The sequence below is a fragment of the Carassius carassius genome, chromosome 33, assembly GCF_963082965.1.
Source record: "Carassius carassius chromosome 33, fCarCar2.1, whole genome shotgun sequence".
Classification (NCBI taxonomy): Eukaryota; Metazoa; Chordata; class Actinopteri; order Cypriniformes; family Cyprinidae; genus Carassius; species Carassius carassius.
Genome location: NC_081787.1, coordinates 6054924 through 6071370, shown reverse-complemented (window position 1 = coordinate 6071370; position 16447 = coordinate 6054924). Strand labels below are relative to the sequence as shown.

Genomic DNA, 16447 nt, shown 5'->3' with positions numbered 1-16447 from the left:
TCAATAATACTAGCGTTCTGGAGTATGTTAAACATTTAGAGTTTACTGGAGAGTTCTTCAAATATGCCCCCTGGAGGTCTGTTGTTTTTGATATAACCTCACCTGAACAAGCCTTCAGGATTCGGCCTACTAGAAAATGATGTATAGTTAAAAGTACAGTATTCATTGTTGGTGCCAACCTGGAAAATTAATATCACAGGTGTTGTTGATAATTTATCCTGAATCTGGAACATTTCATTTAGATTTAATTTCACATTTAGTATGTATGGCTACTCGAAGTAGGCTATATTAACATTTATACACTAAATGGTTAATACAAAAATTGTGTGAACCTTGTTTACTACTACTTTATTTACTTAATAAGTTGCTTTCAATTTAATGAAAGCCCTGCACCTTTGCTTATGCCAAATGAATGGACCAATGAAACAAAATGAACTTAAAACAGTATGCGTTAAACAGATTAGGTTTATTTTTATTATGCTGAACTGCTTTCAATGAACCCTGACTAACAAAATATGGGGGACAAAATAAATGGATCCAAAAAAAAAAGAAAGCAATCAAGTACATATACAGTATATTGGCTATGCACTACTTGTCAGTTTTACATCCCACCATAACCCAAAACAAAAGAGAGAAGAAAAAAACCCAACCCAGACCATAAACTAATGTCCTGTGTTATCAACTGGGATACTTAGCAAACGCTCTTGGAAAATTAAAAGAACTAAAAGAATGACTACTATAGGAAAAGAAGGCTAATATCAAACAAGGAAAGTGAGAGTGATTTGGAAAGGTGTAGAATTCCTGCATTTCCTGCAGCAGCCCTGTTATGTCAGTCTGATGGAACGAATACAATATTCAATATCTGTACTATGAGAAATTAAACAAAGCCAGGGTGTTAACCACGAAAAATCACTTTCAAATCAACACTCAAAGGACATAAGAAAATATCAAAGGTGGCTGTCAGCCCTGAAACTTTCTGAAAGTTGTACCACGCAGGTATACCAATCACTCTTAGACATCAAGGATCTGCGTTACATGTACAAAGATAAAAGCATGAGAAAAGATGCCCCAAAAGACAAGCACATTGATGTAAACAGATGATTGAAAATCATCAATCGCTGTATCAAACATTACACCATTACAAGGAGCAGTGTTACATTTTATGGTGAGACCGCTCAGCCTTTCCCTTACAAAAACTGTGTTTGGGAATTAAAACAAGGGTTATTTTCTCATACTATGTTCTACATTAAGAAATTGTACTCAATATACGTACTCAAAGTTCTGAATACTGCTTTTAAACTGTGTAAAAAACATCTGAACGAATAATTGAATAAAAGTCAACCCTTCTATTACAGAAAAGGTACAAGTTGAAAAGAAGAGGATTTTAAAACTATTGTTTTCTCTGGAGCGTCATGCTATAGTGTTCATTGGCAGTTTACAAAGTTTTGTAGGAACGCTACAAATGCATACATTAGATAAATCTCTCATAATAAACTGCAACAACATTAGATATATTTCTGCAATGTTAAAATATCTGATGTTGGCTTGCATAAATGATTTTCAAAATTTAGAAAAGGCTGTGAGCATTGAAGTCATAACATGATTATCTCATTACTTCCTTCTAGAAGTTGTTTTAATTACTATTATCATTACCCTGAGAGTGAAACATTGCATTAATCATTTTCAGTTGGACCAGTCTTGCGCTTTGAGATGAAATAATTGCCGAGACTATTAGAAAAGCATTTAGAATTTTTTCTATTTAGCGCAAACAATTATAGCAAATTTAAACTTTAGAAGAACTGTATTCTCTTACATGTACTCATGCAACCAATCAAATTAGGATTTAGTTTACACTGATTTTTCAAAAAGGTTTTGTAAAGCTTATCCACACTGCAATGCATACCCCCAAGATGCAGTTCTTAGTGTTCCTTTGGTTACTGTTTAAAATCTATATGCATTTCATCTTTTACAAAAATAAAGATTACATAGAAAATGACCATTAAAAATAATCTGAAATAGCTTCTGCTCAGATTTTTAAAAAAGCTCATTAACAGCATGTTTTCTTATTAGTCTGTTAATAACTCCCCAATCTAAATTAGAATTATAATCGATATATCCAACTGTTTTTGTTCTTTAATAACAATTTCTTTATAAAATATGAGTAGTGCTGTTTATGAAAAACTGAACAATGAGAAAATAGTTCGTTTCATTTGTGCAAGTGTGGACACAGTCAAACAAGCCAGAGAAACCATAACATCTCATTATTGTAGCCATGTATCTTCAAGATTCGCTTCAAACTCACGTATATCTCAGAAAACAAACTTTCTTCTGTGCTTAAATGAAATTCAGCGTAACCTTGAATTCTATTGTCAGTGTGTTGGAATCAAGTTTATCGGGAGCATTAAACATATTTCAATGCACACAAATGTACACACACACACCAAAAAAATCTTCAGATATTGCATTCTGCAAAAGGGCTCCAAGTTTCCAACAATAACACTATACCATTTAACTTGTTGGCAGGATTAAAAATGCATTAAAATGCCCTGTGGAAAATCACATTTCTTCATACTGTTATCACTAACAAACACTTAAGAGAAGACAGTTAAAACATCATTCAGTTATCAGCCTCTTCAGCACATCATAAGAAAACGCCTTCGTGAGGGAAGAGATCATAAAAGCCAAACTAATTGCACATTGAACACCACAGTGTCACCAAACCACCTTGAAACGTTGATGCTTCGTTCCGATGAGAGAGGGGGCAAACCTTAAACAGTTCAGCTGTGGTCAGTGAAACCTTCGGCGCTCAGTGTTGTTCTCAACTTTACATTCCTGTGTTGCCATGTTGTTTTCATGCTCAGAAGGGGGCTGAGAGCAACAGTGATTTCAGGTCAGCTGTGGAAGTCACTCGGCTGCTCGGACTTCTCCACTGCTGTTCAGCAAACAAAACTTCACATCAAGAAAAGCTGCAGAATTTGATCCTCCTGGCCGAATGAGTTCCATTACAAGGGGGAAGAAGCTCAAGGAGGAGTACCATCTCCATCTTACACTATGCATCATATGCATTAATGTAATAAACAAGATTAGCTGTTTCTTAGGTGTGCTTTAGTCCAAGATTGGCCAAAAAAATTGCAACTTTCAAAAAAAAAACTAAAATGTTGCACATATAAGACAAAAGAAGAGAAAAAAAATGTTTCAAGACCATGTTTTCTGTGTCCAACAGCACACTCTTCAGTTGACATTGGCACTTGACATGTATGAGGTTTGATTTTGTCATTTAATTGAAAATTCTGACTTGAGACTTCTTGGCCAAGCACATGTCGTCTTTAGCCAAAGCAGTTTATGTATTTGAGGTACAATGGCAAATGCAGAGGTGAAAATCTGAGAATATGTTCAGGCAATATGCCACATCTGTTTTCAAAAGTTGTATTAATAATGGGGGACAATCCTGTAAAAAAAAAAAATAATAATAAAATTAAATAAAGAAAAAAGAGTAACACATCGGGACACAAAGGAACAGCTTTAATTTAATTAAGAATAATGCAAACCCATAGTTGAAACAAAAGAAAGTTCATAAAAAAAATAAAATCATAATTTACTCATCCTCATGTTTCAAACCTGTATGACATACTTTCTTCTGCAGAACAAAAGCACATTTAAAGAATGTCTCAACCATTTTTGCCCTTAAAATGTAAGTCAACATTGGATCCCACTGATGTTCATTGATGACAGACCATCGTCATCTTTTGATTTCTCATGAAGAACATAAGATGGGTTTGGAACATTATGAGGGTGAGTAAATTTCTTTTTTTATTTTGGGTGAACTATGCCTTTTTAAAACAAACCCAAATTCATATACCTGTTCTCATGTTTTATTAATAATGGAGTTAACTGGGCACCCAGTTGTGGGAGGAGCTCTGTGTGGTTGCTGGCCCAGTATAGCCCTGTCCACCCTGTATGATGGGGTCAAAGTTGAAGTCATCCAGGTCTCCATCCATAAAATCATTGTTGATAATGTATTCCACATCACAGTCCAGGTTTTCAGTGAACATATCGATATCCAAGTCTGTAGGCAGACGGTCCTGGGAGGGCATGACGAAGGGTGGTGTTGCAAACTGGCCTAGACCTTGCAGGCCTCCATTCCCTCCAGGTGACAGGACAGTTCCGTGCTGCAGAAGCCCAGCGCCTGGCACCTGATGCTGGGACTTTACAGTTGTGAGCTGAGGCGGTTCCTGGCTCATGGGAAGGTGCATCACTCCAAAGCCCATCTGTGAGTGCTGGAGTTGGGGTTGAGGCCGGAGGCTCATCTGCCCCACCGTACTTGTGTCAATGCCTTTTCTCAGCAACATCTGACCTGCCTTAGCTTGGCTGCTGGACATAGATTCCCCGAGCCCCAAAAGCCCACCACCTCCTTGGCTTGGCATGAGAGGATCCATCTGAGTCATCATAACATCGCTAGGTGGGGGCGAATCGGAGGTCAGGAGCGCTTCGAGGCTGGAGGGCACGTGAGTGCTGAAACCACTGTGACCAGGACCAGTCAGGGGGCTGAAAAGTGAGTTTCCGAAGCTTGATGGGCTTGTGCTGGATCTGGCACTGGGTTGAACCGAGCTCTGCGGGCCCGGTGGAGTGGATCCCTGCGTAGCCTGCGATTGCTGCAGCTGCCGAAATGAAGGAAAGCTGGACCCTCGAGGCAGCAGGGTGGACGCCGAGGGCAAAGGCTGAGGTGGGGCAGGAGGAGCTGTGCTTGGGCTCGCACCACCTTGCGAACCAGTCATTAAAGTTAGCCCATCAATCAAATCCAGTTCTTCCATTAGTGTTGGGGGAAGATTTCCTGTGGAATAGCCACCAAGAAGGCCGTCCTCAGGTAAGTCATCGTCTTCCTCCTGCCCCGTGGCAATGGGAGAAAGCCTCCCGCTCAGCGTGCTGGCATTGGAGCTTGTACGTGGCCTAAAACTCGTCCACATGTCCGGGTCGTCCAGGCTGCCGCGAGAGGAAGGGCTGTTGCTGTTCACTCCCCACTTTCCGAATTGACCTGGAGGCCCGGGACTGTCTGCACTGTCAGCACCAGAAGCACCCTCACCCTGCAGGGCACCTCCAGAACCTCCGATCCCTGCCGCTCCTGCCTGCTTTTTAGTTTGCTTTGCTCGCAAACGACTTTTAAGCAATTTGCTGCCGTTGTCCATTGAGGCGGCACGGCGGCGAGGGGCTTTGCCAGTCTTGCCCCCCTCAGGGTTGAGCATCCACCAAGAGCTCTTTCCAGTCGACTCATTGTGCACTCGCAGGAACTTGTTGTGGAGTGATAAATTGTGACGAATGGAGTTCTAAATGAAAAAAAAAAAAATCAAGAGAGATAAATGTTAAAAATCTAAAATAGAGATAAATGTTACTGCATAAGAAGGTTTAAAGGATTTAAAATATTACTGTCAGGGTTTGAAATTAACACCTGCCAATCAAAAATTACAAGCAATACTGTGAAGTCACTATCCAGTTTTTCTTTTTTTTTTCCATCGAACTTTGTGTGTCAACATTAACAATTTAACTCTCTAGCCATTGTAATTTAGTAAATGCTGCATATCCAAGACCTTCATGTGTCGCTATTCATGGACTGAATTTATATTTTAGGGCATGAATTATTATTATTATTATTGGGCTCACTTTTTCTCCTGCAAGAATGTCAGAGGAGGAGAGGCCTCACTGTGTAAAAAATATTTCAATACGATTAACAATATAAGCCCAAGTTCTGATTTTAATAATGCGTTTTATTTCTGATCATTTTGTTTTGGCTATTAGAAGTTCTGAATGGCCAGTAACTTAACTTTAATAGGCCAATTCTATATATATTTTTGTTTGGGTAGTTCTGAATTGTCAGTAATTTAACATTTTTAAATTACTAATTGGATACTTGACTAATTGGCAACTGAGTGAAGAAGTTCATTTCAAACCCTGATTATTATTATTAATTCTAATTCTTAGTATTTACTTTTTTATATACATACCTTCCACCCAGCAGAACTATTACTATCTCCTTTGTCCTTAAAATACGGCACCGTTTTGACCATCCAATCGTAGATCTGCGCCAAAGTAAGTCGTTTTTCTGGCGAGTTTTCAATCGCCTGGCTGATCAGATCCGCGTAGGACTGATTACCCCAGGCATTACGCCTGGAAGAGCCTTTTCGAGGCGTGGCCCCGCCCACTCCGGCGATAATCCCGCCCTCCGAGACCGCGACTTTCTCAGGCTCGGATATGATTGGCTGAAGCTCGTGTTTATCTTCCTCGGTGGGTGGAGTTCCTGCAGCAGACTCTGAGCCGTCGCCCCCCCCAGCTTTGACAGCTGAGATATCTGGTCTAGGCAGCGGCCATGTACATGACCTCGGTCTGCTCTGCGGCTCAAAATCTGGGTCAATCGGGGGTACGTTATCTTCCTCCATTGTGCGATACAATCCAGATAATTTCAGATGAAGGCTGGATTTCAGTGAAATAGTTTTGATGCGAAAATACGATTTAAAAAAAAAAACAACAGAGAGGGTGATTAAGATTACGACTATTTATAAAAAAAATAATAGTTTAAAAATCGTGTTTAGGAACGATTTGTTTTTGTTTTTTATTGCATAATATTAAAAACGCTAAAGTATAAATTATCCGGACAAAAAGCGTAACGGAGCAGATTCGTAATAATCTGAACACACCAATATAGCGTCAGTTAATCCTCAGATTGGAGATTAAATGGGGTTAAATAATCTCCTTAATAGTAACTAACATAAACCTTCTGATTTAAACAGAGCAAACGAGGATAGAAGGGGTCTCTTTGTTTAATGGAGAAGGAACAAAGGAAATTCACATCAAAACAGCTGGATTGTCAAGAGTTACTGAGTTAAACCACTGGAAAAGAGGACGCGCTGGAGTGAAGCGATGATTGTGAACTTTTCGTATATAATTAAACACCCTTTAACAGAAAATAATAATAATAACATTGTCGTTGAGGCAGTTATGTAGGTGAAATTGAAAAACCAATCATAAGATGCGCTGTAATTGCTAAAATAACCACCTCCCACTGGTTCCCATTATAGCAGCAAATGGTTGATTGGCTTTCGCAATTAGATTTTAGACCAAGAAAAATACAAGTAAACCAATTTACAAACTCTACAACAAGCGATAAACCAATTTAATATGAGAGCGTCAAATCGTACGCTATTTTTTCCTGTAAACTTGAGTGTATTTCTATACTTTGTAAGAATACTGTCCTTGTAAACGAATTCAAGTGAATGGGAATTACTCGTTACAGCTGCCTGTCAAAGTCAACATTTTTTTATTAATCGGCAAATTAAAAACATCTAGATTGTTAAATCGCCAAAAGAAGCCGTACATGAAACTTAATCAAAAACGATCAAAATATTACATTTTAAAAAAAGACCAAGATAATGTCTTACAGGAGTGCTCGATCATAACGGGTAGTTTCACGGGGTTTTACCATACAACAAAAATCCGTGTTATTGCCGTTCAAGTTTGCCCGGTCCCCCGCGCGGTGTGCTGGCGCGTGTCACCGTCTGCCATGTTTCTCGAGACGCGGCTACTCACAGTGCTCCCGCGGGCACGTGTCGGTCCCGTTGACGCCTTCCCGAATCCCACTACGGTCGATGTGTTCCTCGAAAAGACAACTCGAATTCAATCGCCGGCCACTCTGCCTCTGGGACACAACTCGCAAGCGTAGTTTTACAACTGAGAGATCCACCTAGTTAGCCAACTCCAGTTTTTACGAGTTAATATCCCTCCGGTAAAAGTCGAAGAAACCCGCTTCTCTTCAATAACTTGGTCGTCTCTTGAAATTAATGCGAAATCGCTTCCCTTCAGTTGTTAATGGAGATAGACAAACAGCTATTCTTCGTAGATCTTTCTTGTTTTTGTTTTGACTCGAGGCGAAGACTCCCTTCTGACGTCTGTTTACCACTGCTAGACAACGCGGCGTGCGCATGCGCCGAGATGATTGATGGGAATTGCAGTTAGTCATGTGATCATAGACAGCATGTGATGGCTCGTGCACCGTAAACACGACCGGAGGGAACCGGGGATCCCGAAAAAAGACTGAGCACATCAAATGTTATGTAATAGTTTCTAAAGGTGTGTGTGTGTGTGTGTGTGTGAGAGAGAGAGAGAGAGAGAGAGTCCTAGTTTTTTGTCATTTCAAGATCTCTAGTTTGTTATGAAGAGGGCGAAGATCCTTATTTCCTGAAGGATCTCCAGTGGAATGCTGTGTGCGAGATCCCTGACCTCATGCGGTCCACATGCTTTCTCGATAAAATTGTAATTTTTTTTCTTTCTTTTTTTTTATTCAGAAGATCAAGTGGATGAAAGCTATTTTATGTTATGTTAGAATGAAGTCTTACCATCATCTGAAATGGCTGCGTGGTTTGATTTCGTAGGTAGTTTTCAAATTAAATTAAATAATGTACAGTTATTGTGTAACCTTATCTTCATTTATTCTTTTAAAAAATAAAATCTCAATCGTAAATTCATTGTTCTTTCTAGTTCAGCTCATGTTGTAAATGCATAGTCAGTGTCTCGAAATGGATCAGCCACCAGAACTACAATTCCCACAGGACCTTCCCAGGCTTTACCCCTTTTCCAGAGCATGATGCAACCATAGACAGCAACTACTAGTAAAAGTCAATACTAGTAAAGTGATTAAGTAATTGTTGTCTGATTAAGTAGTTGTATTTATTTAGATATCATTTTAATTTACTACGTTTGTTTATTTTGACTAGATGCGCATTATAATAATATTTAAAGACGTAGTTTTACCCGTGATAAATTCCCGAAAATAATATATATATATAATATATTAATATTATATAGTGTGTGCGCTTTCATAATTCATGCATAACAATCAGTACACAAAATAATAACTGAAGAATGACAGAAACGTGAAATAGTTAAAAAATAGCGAATCATAAATTTGTGGTGGAAGTAGAGAGCGGGCGTCACTAAGTCGACGTTGACATTTCTTCTCTAACATGCCTTATGATGTCACATAAACATTTAACAGTCAAAGTGGAGAAAATTACTACAAAGTTTTATTCATTTCCAAATAGTAATTTCTTATTTTCAATGTATGAATGTTTCCAAAATAAATAAAATACAATTCCTATTGCTTGATATGACCTCTAATTTGTGATGTCCGACATTTTATATATATATATATATATATATATATATATATATATATATATATATATATATATATATTTGTTTTTTTTTTTTTTTTCTTTTTTTTTTTTTTTTTCTTTTTTACTGTTTATGTTGAGTGTATGCGGATTTGTCACGTTTTCTTGACATTAATGGAAAAAAATTCTCATTAAGTCAATACAAAAGATATTTAAAAAGATATTAATTTAATAAAGATATTGTAACAAGAAAAGAGTAAAGATGTTCTGTTATGTTGAAACAGCCTGGAACCAACCATTCATAATAAATTGACGTTGCCTCTATCGCGATTTCACCGTTATTTTTGACAGCGATTATCAATAAAGTAAGACTCTTATTTTCAAACAAAAGCGATATTTGGAGAATATACAGTGATACTGGTTAAAAGAAGAAAAAAAAACAATAAACAACAGGTTAAAATTGACTGCCAGCACTGGGGGGCGCTGTCATTTTTCTGACCCCTCACAGATCGTTGCTCTGATTGGTCAAGGGACTGAGCGTCACGTTCAATGACTAGAATGTCCCTGTTTTCAAATCTACTCGGAAAAAAATCAAACAATACTGTTTAGATATCTGGTAAGAAGATGCTTCCTAGAGATTATGATATTTTTATTTATCTAGAATTAGAATTTCTATGAAAATTTGTTAATTCCTTTTCGGTAATCGCTTAATGCTTATTTACCGTGGGTTTTTGTGTTACCATAGCAAAACATTAATTGCAGTTGTCAGTTACAAAGTGAGGTTATTTTAGTATTTTGTGTTATGTAATGTCATATAACCAGAACTTTTGTTAGACATGTTTATATAACACTTCTGGATTCTTCTATGCTAAATGTTGTGGTTCAGTTTTTAAATTTAGAACCGCATTCAAGGAATTCAACCGGATGCTTCCTTTTGTAACGCGTGTCATCCTTTGTGAGATGTGTGATTGTCAGTAAGTAGGTTTCAGGAAACCACCTAATAATTATAATTCAAGGACATTTTATTCCTTTCAGAGATCCTCCCTGCTATTGAAATGGAGAGCTTTCTAAGGCGGAAGCTTGCCCAGGCCGGTGGCAGCGTATTGGGTGGATCATCACTTCAACAACCTGTGTCCTCTTACCATTCTATCAAATTGCCAGATCTGTGTTCTAGTTTCTATTCAATTGCAGATGAACCTTTTCCCCAAGTGTCTGGATTTCTGGATGACACCGTCGGCCCATCGTTTCTTTCAAATGAAGCAGGAAACTTGTTGAATTCCCCTGCTTGCACGTCATTAGAAAATCAAACAAAAAATCAGGATGAAGGCGTTTTGGCACAGAGAACAGAGGCTAGCAATGACTCCGGTCTTAATTGCTCTTTTGGAGCGCACTGTCAGTTGGCAAATGTAAGCACATCTACTAGATCACCACAGAATGAGAAAGACATTACCAGTGCAACAGCGGGCAAATCAAATGGGGACTGCAATGATGCCACAGTATCCACTTCATCTTTAGAGAAATCTGAATTCATGAGTGTTGAGTTGAAGAACAGCACTTTTGATGTGACCGAAGACTCCAAAGAACGGTCTGACGCTGTTATTAATGCAACTGTTGATCTGCACAATATAAGAGAGAAGAACAGCACTTTTGAGTCTCAAGAGCCAAAGGAGGGGTCCAACCCTAGTCTTAATTCAACAGTTGATATTAACGTTCCTAATATAAAGACTGAGTCAGGAAACACCACTGTTGACCTGGTACAGTCACATGACCCTAAGGAGGGACCTGAAACTGGGGTTAATGCAACGGTGGACATTCCTAATCTAGACAGCGCACACTCTAGAACCAATTCATCTGTTGATAACAATGAACCATTAAACACTACTAAGCTTGAAGAAACTATAGATATTCAGTCGCGAGAAAAACTAGATTGTAGTTTTAACTCTACTGAGGTTGATAAAATAAAAGACACAGTGGAAACTGATGTAAAAGTCAATGTAACTGTTGATATTGTGGAGCAAACAGCCAGTGCTCCTCTTCAGCCCTCTGGTGAGGTTGAACTATCAAGCTCAGCTATTATAAAACCAGCGGAGATGACTAAACATAATGCAAACGCTGATCTTACTCCCCCAGAAGTTCCAGTTTTGAAAGACATTACTGTTGAAATGAAGCCCTCAAGCACAGAATTAGCTGACCATGTTAATGATGCATTAAATAACTCTGTAGGTATCACTAAACAAGCCTCTAAGAGCAGAGAAACAGAAGTTGGGATAAGCACCTCAGCTTTTGTTTGCTCTGTAGATGCTCCTGATGATGCTCCTGAGCTTAAAGCAGAGGAGCCTCACAAAAAAACACCAAGACCTGGGTTGTCAGATGCTGAGTCCATTCCCTCTTCTGATATGGGAAATATCAGCAGAAACAGTATTTTTTGTTTGGATGATACACTGGATATGAAGACGAGCTTCCTGGTCACATCCACACCTATTGTTTTTAGCAAAGAATCCAGATTTGAGATACTGAGACACGTGAAGCCCACACCTATGAGAAAGAGGCTGTCTGTGATCAACAGCATCGAGGCCCAGTTGAATGATGAGCTTGTTTGTGCAAGTAATCATGATGGAGCTGATGCTGTGCAGGTGACTGAGAGCTCTAGTCAAAGTCAGAAAGTCTCGGCGACCTGCACTTCATCAGAACAAGCAAATGAGAAGGAACCTCCAACAAAGCCTCCTATCAAAAGACGGCTTCCCCAGCTCTCCTCTAAGCTGAGTTATCCCAAATCCAGTCTTCTTCCAAGGCAGCAGTTGTCAGTGAACTCCTTGGTAGCAATCAAACCGAAGACAATCCAAGGGCCGCCGGCCCCGCATCAGCCTGACAAATCATCCAACACCCTTCTTGGGAACAGGAAGACTGTACAGATGAGCAAGGGGAAGAACATCGCACCTGTCAAGAACGCAGCATCAGCTAGCACTGTTAAGGTAGGACACTCAATGCTTTATGTTGCTATAAATCAGTCAGCTGGTTACAAACATTGGTTTTGTGTATGGTTAAAATTTATAATTTTTGTTATTATTTATTTAAAACAGACCTATATGGTTTCTTCTGCCACTGGATATAACATCACTGCTGGTGAGTGGCTTATATACTTTTTTTTTAAACACATTTATGTACATAATTCTAATATAGTTTAAAAGTTTGAGGTCAAATTTTTTTTTTGTCCAAATTGAAAACACTTTTATTCATTAAAAATGCCTTAATGCATCAAAAGTTTTAGTTTATTAAAATAATTTCTGATATTAAGTTTCCACCCAAAAAAACTGTTTTAAACATTAATTCTTGAGCACCAAATCAGCATATTATAATGATTTCTGAAGGATGATGTGACACTGAAGTAATGGCTGCTTAAAATTGCTTTCCCAAAAAGATTAAATGTTAAAGAATATTAAATATGAAAAGACTAATATTAACCACTTCAGCTGTTATTTTGATTTTTTGAGAATTAGGCATATGCAATATTGGACCCACCGGTGGGTCCCCAGAGTTGATGTGGTTAAGGTTTTTACTGTTTTTTTGTTTTTGTTTGCTTGTTTAGCCTTGAGCATAAAAGACGTAACAAACCAAAAGTGTTGAACCGTAATGTACATCACTTTTTGTTGTTGTTGTTGTTGTTTTTTTATTAATAATGATGTACATACACACACATACAGTACAGACCAAAAGTTTGGACACACCTTCTCATTCAAAGAGTTTTCTTTATTTTCATGACTATGAAAATTGTAGATTCACACTGAAGGCATCAAAACTATGAATTAACACATTTGGAATTATATACATAACAAAAAAGTGTGAGAAAACTGAAAATATGTCATATTCTAGGTTCTTCAAAGTAGCCACCTTTTGCTTTGATTACTGCTTTGCACACTCTTGGCATTCTCTTGATGAGCTTCAAGAGGTAGTCACCTGAAATGGTCTTCCAACAGTCTTGAAGGAGTTCCCAGAGAGATGCTTAGCACTTGTTGGCCCTTTTGCCTTCTGTCTGCGGTCCAGCGCACCCCTAAACCATCTCGATTGGGTTCAGGTCAGGACTGTGGAGGCCAGGTCATCTGGCGCAGCACCCCATCACTCTCCTTCTTGGTCAAATAGCCCTTGATGCCTTCAGTGTGACTCTACAATTTTCATAGTCATGAAAATAAAGAAAACCCTTTGAATGAGAAGGTGTGTCCAAACTTTTTGTCTGTACTGTACATATATAAAATTATGTATTCTGTAAGCTTTAATTTGGTTGCAGGTGCGAAAACTTCAAGCTGTGCTATACCGCAAATGAAGCCATCAGGACTACAGCCTCCAACCCGTAAAAGACTGGCTCTCAAGACACCTCAGACTACACGATCCTCTGTAGAAACCATTCACACTCAGCCTAGTAGTAAACCGTCAGGATTACCAGGTACTTTTCAAAGGGATGTGCATCTTCAAATTTGTTTAATATCACATTTGCTGATTTCATATTTAATGCAACATTTATACCTAGTAAATAAATACAAAATGATTATGTAAATGAAGGGCTCTGATCTTACATAATGTTTTGTCATTAATTCCTTTAATTTTATCTATGAAAGGTATGAGGACGAGGAATTCACTGCTTCCCAGTGTGGGCCAAAAGCATTTGAACAATGATGGTTTGCCTTCGGCAAAGAGAAAAAGAATTGGTGCGATCATTTGTCCTTTTTTAGTTTACCGTTATCAATTACAGCATTGTTGGGTGTATTAGTGAGTATTACCAAAGTCCTTTTAAGACAAGTCATGTCACTTGGTGGCCATCTTTGAAACACCTCTCGGGGATGTAAGTGCAACTCATGTCTCTTTGAATGGGTGAACATCAAATTCTCCAAAACTGTTCACAAAGGTTACGATTAAATTTCATATTTGAAATCACCAAAGAAATCTGACAACAACTATGTCATAAATGTTATGTTTGCTCAAATAGCATTATTAAAAAAGACATTTTTCAGGCCAGATCAGCCAGTCCACATGCACAGCCTTAAGCACACGTTTGAGCGCGCTGACTTTTTCTATAGCAACAAGGACTTCTAACGGCAGCTGCAGTGACGCACTGACTTTACCGATTAGTGATTGGCTCTTTCATTCAGAAGGCAAGGTTTCCTGCGATTGTGCTGCCATATTGAGCTTTGCATTTTTCCCATTCAAAACTATATGAGTGACACATCTTGGGTATTCCAAAGTCTTTGGTATTACTTGATAACAGAAATACTTCTAATACTTTCAAATGGTCTGCAACACCTTAAAACCAAACTAAAAGCCAAACAGAAGTAAAAATACAATACTTTCCTCTGGTGTATTCCCGTATGTGGTGGTGGGTTGCAAGATAATACAGCATTAACTATTAATAGGAGTTATTGTGTTTTGATGAAGGCTAATGGTTACTTTAACATTTCTTATTTGCCCGATAGCTTCCTGATTGACTAGCTGTAATCCAGACTTATTGATGTCTTTGTCAAGTGTCCAGTAATAGCCTTCTAAAAAGGACTGGTGCATTTGGGAGCTTGTTGCCAAAGCCTTTTTAATTAATGCTTCTACGGGAGATGTGTGTGCATGTCTCCTCATCGAGTCTTTTCATTCATTTTGAAATGGAGATTTTATAGGGCTGTTCAAACTCAATTATAGGCTGGTGCATTGTCATCCATGCCACCATAAGAATGCACCATATTTATTATAGATGGAAAAATACAACAACAACAAAAGTATAAAGCATAAATAATCCTCTTATTAAATATACACTACCAGTTGGGTTGCATTAAAATGGTTGTATTCAACTGATCAAACATGATTACAGTTAAGAAATTATAAAATGTTGCAAAATTACAAATTAATATTGGTTTCAAGTAATTTCTGTTGTTCTCACCATTAGGATCACAATGGACACTTTTCATGGATCTTATGATGAAACTGTTCAACTGTGCTAATATAAGATGAAAGTTTTCTCTTGTACTACAGGATTTAGTTGGCAATGTTTTTAGTAGATTGGAGTAAATGGTTTTTGTCATGACTGGTAAAGATAAACCGTACATAATATAAACAATGTTTTTTTTTTTTTTTAATTCCATATTGTTCAACAAAAATCTTAAATCTAGACTAGACTAAACCTTTTGTAGCAAATGCATTTGAAATATTATGGATTTTTTATTTTGATGTATGTCTTGTGTTTGTATCTATAGCACCCGCTCTGTCTACAGTAGAGAGTGATGCTGTGCATCCAGCTGAAGGATCACATGAAACAGGTGAATTTAGAAGACTGTCACCATCTTGGAGACCATGCAATACATTTTCTAATTCCATGTCTAATATTTTGAAAACTGTCAATCTTTTAAACCCCCACCCAGTTTGTGTAAATTGCTTGCAACACCAAGAAAAACTTGAGAGGGTCATTCAAGAACTGATGGGTTTGCGTTCAGGTATCCAAGTTTTCATGTTTTGTATTTTTCTCTAATAATTTCCCCCTTTTTGTTCATTGCATTATTAAATATTATTTTGGTTTTGTTATATTTTGCGCACTTTTATCTTTTACAGAGTGTAAAAACTGGGGACCATTGCACGAAAAACTTGAGGTGTGCATAGAGGGACTGAAGAGAATTTAAGTTGGTATTGAATGTCTACACATTTTATTTCTGAAATGTTTTTTTATTATTATTATTTATTTAATTTTGATTGTTCATATGTCATGTTAAATCTTCATATGTTTGAGTTGATTGCACAGTTAAATATGAATATAATTGCATTATGCTGTATTAACTCTGCCTGATTCTCTTTTCTCTCTCCCACAATTAGAGAAACGAAGAAAAGTGACATGTAAAGTTCAGATTTTTAGAACAGTTGTAAAATGTATATGCAGTTCAATGCAGTTTTATGTTTTTTTTTTAAGTGACAGTTTGTTAATAAAATGTAACTCAATCTAATTTATTTTGATACTAATGTTTGTACATTATCTGCTTAAGTGTCTCACGGTTCCCTAATAAATTACAATATAATTTACAGTATTCTTTATGGTTTGAGAAGATTCTTGTTTTACATTTTCCACTCTAAAACACTGATCATTGTGTCGTCTTCTGCTTTTACTACAAAATGCAGCCAGATCAAGATTTTAAAATTTCGCTCTTTCAAAACGATTCCTGTCGTCAATGGAAACACGTTTTACTACCACTGATCTATATTGTAGATCTGTGTCTACTACGATTGTGGTTTGCTCTTGACGTCAGAAGTAACCCGACCCCGGAGGAAAA

The 16447-nt window shown here is 37.7% G+C and overlaps 2 protein-coding genes across 2 annotated transcripts; one reads left to right on the top strand and one right to left on the bottom strand.

Annotated features, from left to right (window-relative positions):
• Positions 1 to 3744: 3744 nt before the first annotated feature.
• On the bottom strand, positions 3745 to 7986 carry LOC132113581 (forkhead box protein O4-like). The gene is made up of 2 exons (XM_059521415.1): positions 5997 to 7986; positions 3745 to 5321 (listed from the first exon to the last, which is right to left on the bottom strand). The coding sequence occupies exons 1-2, from the start codon at positions 6426 to 6428 to the stop codon at positions 3888 to 3890; spliced, it is 1866 nt and encodes a 621-aa protein (XP_059377398.1). The 5' UTR covers positions 6429 to 7986; the 3' UTR covers positions 3745 to 3887.
• Positions 6287 to 16123, top strand: LOC132113580 (uncharacterized). Its single transcript, XM_059521414.1, has 8 exons — positions 6287 to 6409; positions 10194 to 12130; positions 12239 to 12281; positions 13441 to 13596; positions 13769 to 13858; positions 15386 to 15448; positions 15551 to 15622; positions 15738 to 16123. The coding sequence occupies exons 2-8, from the start codon at positions 10214 to 10216 to the stop codon at positions 15803 to 15805; spliced, it is 2409 nt and encodes an 802-aa protein (XP_059377397.1). The 5' UTR covers positions 6287 to 6409; positions 10194 to 10213; the 3' UTR covers positions 15806 to 16123.
• The last annotated feature ends 324 nt before the right edge of the window (positions 16124 to 16447 follow it).